The sequence below is a fragment of the Bubalus bubalis genome, chromosome 15, assembly GCF_019923935.1.
Source record: "Bubalus bubalis isolate 160015118507 breed Murrah chromosome 15, NDDB_SH_1, whole genome shotgun sequence".
In the NCBI taxonomy this organism is placed as follows: domain Eukaryota; kingdom Metazoa; phylum Chordata; class Mammalia; order Artiodactyla; family Bovidae; genus Bubalus; species Bubalus bubalis.
In genome coordinates, this window is record NC_059171.1 from 12,262,744 (window position 1) to 12,266,867 (window position 4,124).

The 4,124-nt window shown below is 39.9% G+C and overlaps 1 protein-coding gene across 1 annotated transcript; it reads right to left on the reverse strand.

Annotated features, from left to right (window-relative positions):
• Positions 1 to 1,470: 1,470 nt before the first annotated feature.
• LOC102395721 (T-complex protein 1 subunit zeta-like) lies at positions 1,471 to 3,478 on the reverse strand. The gene has a single exon (XM_044928538.1). The coding sequence runs from the start codon at positions 3,258 to 3,260 to the stop codon at positions 1,794 to 1,796; it is 1,467 nt and encodes a 488-aa protein (XP_044784473.1). The 5' UTR covers positions 3,261 to 3,478; the 3' UTR covers positions 1,471 to 1,793.
• Between the last annotated feature and the right edge of the window lie 646 nt (positions 3,479 to 4,124).

Below are 4,124 nucleotides of genomic sequence, written 5' to 3' on the forward strand. Positions count from 1 at the left end.
TAATATGTCTTGGTATGGACTCCTTTGGGCTTCCCAGATGGCAGTAGTGGTAAAGAACCTGCCTACCAATGCAGGAGATGTCAGAGACTCAGTTTGAGCCCTGGGTCGGGAAGATCCCGTGGAGGAGGGCATGGCAACCCACTCCAGTATTCTTGCCTGGAGAATCCCATGGACAGAGGAGCCTGGTGGGCCACAGTCCATAGGGTTGCAAAGAGTCAGACACGACTGAGCAACTGACACACACACACACACACAGACTTCTTTGGGATTCATTTTATTTGGGACTTTTTGTGCTTCCTGGATCTGGATGTCTGTTTCATTTCTGAGGTTAAGAAAGTTGACAGCCAATTATTTCTTCAAATAAGTTGTCTGTCCTTTCTTCTCTCTCTTTTCCTTCTGAAACCCTATAATGTGGATGTTAGTATGCTTGATGTTGTCTCAGAGGTCTCTTAAATCATCCTCACTTTATTTTTAATTCTTTTTTTCTTTTTTCTGATCAATGAGGGTGATTTCCACTACTCTGTCTTCCAGTTCACATATATCATTTAATATACTGTTAATTCCTTCTAGCATATGTTTTAATTTCAGTTTTTGTACTCTTCAACTCTGCTTGGTTCTTGTTTGTATTTCCTAACTCTTTGTTAAACTTATCACTATGTTTATCCATTCTTCTCCTGAGTTTTTTGAGAATCTTTTTGATCATTATCTTGAATTCTTTATTTCTAGCAAAGACTGTATTCACTCTTCTAGTTCTAATACTAGGGCTTTGTCTTGTTCTTTCTTTGGAATATATTCTTCTGTATCCTCATTTTGCCTCTGTGTCACCTCACTTCTGAATTTTCTATTTCTGATTTGTGTTTTTCTTTCACGTCTGGTATTATCTTACTAATCTGTTTTGGCTCATTTTGTTTTGTTTTGTTTGTTTTTTTTTTAAAGTTTTAACTTCATATTTATTACACACTCACTGTAGGCAACTGCCAACTCCTCAAAACACAAAATTTAGCAACACAACTTCACTTTCAAGGGCTTCAGATATACCTACTGTATTTGTGCGAACATGTAGAAGAGAACAGTTTTTAAACAGGACACTGCTGGATTTAAGAAGGGTATCAGTATAAGCAAAGGTTCTGAGCTGTGAAAATAACGATCTTGCCAGAAAATCTACCTCACTAGTCCTTAGTCACCATATTTTCAGTCGTGTTTTTAACCTCTGCCTTTATTTTGCCACTTTATACTTTCAGCTCTTTGAACCCCTCTTGCCTCTAGTTCCATCTTTCTACTCACAATAACTTAACACTTCTGGGAAGCATTTTAGCAAAGCTACTTTAAATGCATGAAAAGTCCAAAGTATGCTCGGGAAGCAGGAATGCTTCAAAACTTTAGGTTATTTAAGTCTTACGCTTAATGACAGGGAACTATTGGAAATAAATTAAAATACATCCATTAGAAGAAATTATTAAACTATTAAAATTTGGTTTTCAATGAGTATTTAATAACAATGTAGATAACATATGCTTATCTAATATTTTTATATCACTGAGGGTAAAGCAAAATGTCCTGTTTACTGGGTAAGTATGACCTGCTGTATGTGGACACTGCAGTGCAATTTTAAAAATACTGTAATTACAATTTCAGAACTTCAGAATCTGAATAGGTGCCAGTGTTCTCTCCTTTTTTAATATGGGAAAAGAAAATCCTTTGAAGATCATTTGAAGCTTGGACCAAAATTCCATAGCTGTATTATTAGGATCACTCTGTAGTCTTCAGGATTCAGATACAAGGGAAGCTTCAATTCAACCTTTTAGAGAAAACATTCCAGCTCTCATGATCTCATCAACCAGGAGAATGTTGGTGGCAATCACAGTGCAGGAGTGAAGAAGCTGTTTCTTTACACAATAGTTATCCCATATGCCTGCTTCTGCTGCTACCATTGGTTCACCAGTGTTCAAGTCCACACCCACAAGCTGACCGGATTCTGAATGTTCTGCTTGAACTTTAACTAGTGTTTCCTGAAGGTCAAAACCAGAGTTCTGAGCAAGAACCTTGGGAATAATGAGCAACGCATCAGCAAATGCTTGAACTCCAAGCTGGGCCCTGCCCTTTACACTGGGCTTGTATTTAACCAGGGCTTCTGCCATTGCCACTTCCACTGCGCCAGCACCTGGGACTACACAGCCATCATCAATAGCATTTTTAACAGCCCTCAAGCCATCTCTTATTGCATCTTTGATTTGAGTAAGCGTGTGCTTATTTGGTCCTTTGATCAATAATGTGACAGAGTGAGGATTGTTACATTTCTCAATAAAGGTGAACTTTTCTTCTCCCAATGTACATTCATAGACAAGTCCTGCATGTCCCAAACAATCAGGATTTAGGTCATCAAGAGAATTTAGGGCTATCCCACCACAAGCAAGAGTCAGCCTTTCCATGTTTCTCCTTTTAGCTCTGCGCAGAGCTATTATGCCTTCTTTAGCAAGAGCATCTAAGGAAAAGGGATCAATTCCCTTTTGATTAATAACAACAAAACCTTTATCTGAATCACCACAGACTTTCTTTTTCAGTTCGATTATTTTTTTAACTCTGTCTTCGATGAATTTCCTTTCAGCTTTCACTAATTTCTCTCTCTCCTCTGCACTCTTGTAAAAAAAGCCAGAATTCACTTCTGTTTTTTCATATTCTAATGACACGTTGCACGTGAGGATGTATGCATCTTCCACTCTCTTCTTCATATCAGGATGCCATGCCCCATGGTCCAAAACAAGACCTCTGATTAAACTTGTATCTGTTTCAGATTTATGTTTCATCTCCATGATCTCAACCATGAAGAGGTCAATAGGTTCATCTTGTTTTTTAATGGCCAAAATGGAGTCCACTACAGCCTCTGTTAAGACATCCGCAAGTTCAGCATGAACTTTAGCACGTAGAGATGTTCTGGCCACGTCTATAAGTGTTTCCCTGTCCATCTCTTTGCTTACTTTGACTTGTTCCAAGAACTGAAGTGCCTTTTCCTTTGCAGCTTCAAATCCTTCTGTAATTATTCTGGGATGAAGACCTTCAGAAATGTAGAGGTCCGCCTGCTTCAGCAGCTCTCCGATGATGAGGACATTGGAAGTGGTGCCATCACCAGTTATGTTATCCTGGGCTGTTGCTACTTTGGCTATTAAGGAGGCTGTTGGGTGCTGAATTTGCATTTCATGAAGCAGCACATTTCCATCTTTAGTGAGTTTGATGTCTCCAGCACCAGAAACAAACATCTTCATGGTGCCCTTAGGCCCCAAGTTGGTCCTCAGCACGTCCTGCAGCCCCCGGGCCGCGCTGATGTTGACCGACAACGCTGCCTGGGCTCAGGCCACCTCGGCCTAGGGGTTCAGGGTCTTCACGGCCGCCATAACTGACCCAGCAGAGGAAGATAAGGGGACGCGGCGTGGCGAAAAGCCCTGAGCCGGTTCAGCGTGGCTGGGAGGCGCTATCCGGGTCTTCTGGAACAGTCCTATTTTGGCTTATTTTGAAATAGAAGAGTACAGTACCCTTTTAATTTATAGACGAGTATTCTTGGCATGCATTCATTGTAGGGATATCATTCTGCTTCTTACTTTTTTTTCTTTTAATAAGTTTTAAGAGATTTGACTTCAATAATTTCTGTTCTTCTTTAATATTTATGTATTTATTTGGCTGTGCCAGGTCTTACTTGCAGCATGCAGAATCTTCAGTCTTCACTGTGGCATGCAGGATCTTCAGTTGTGGCATGCAAACTCTTAGTTGCAACATATATGGTCTAGTTCCATGACCAGAGATTAAACCTGGGCCCCCTGCACTGGGAGCACAGAGTCTTAGCCACTGGACCACCAGGGAAGTCCCTTCTGGTCTTTATTTTTATGGGAAGTTTATTGTCCTGGACTTTCAGAAAGAAAAATTAGCATGGCTTTTCTAACATCACAGAGTTTCCATTCTGTGTTACATCAACAATTGTTGTTTTGTTATTAATGCTGGTGATGGTGGGGTTTCTTTTTCTTTTTTTTTTAGAAACTGGGGATGTTTCAAAAATGAAATGCCTTATTTATAAGATTTTGCTCTCTTCTCTCATTTTTTCTTGGTCCTTCTCTTTCCTTCCTCTCTATATTCCC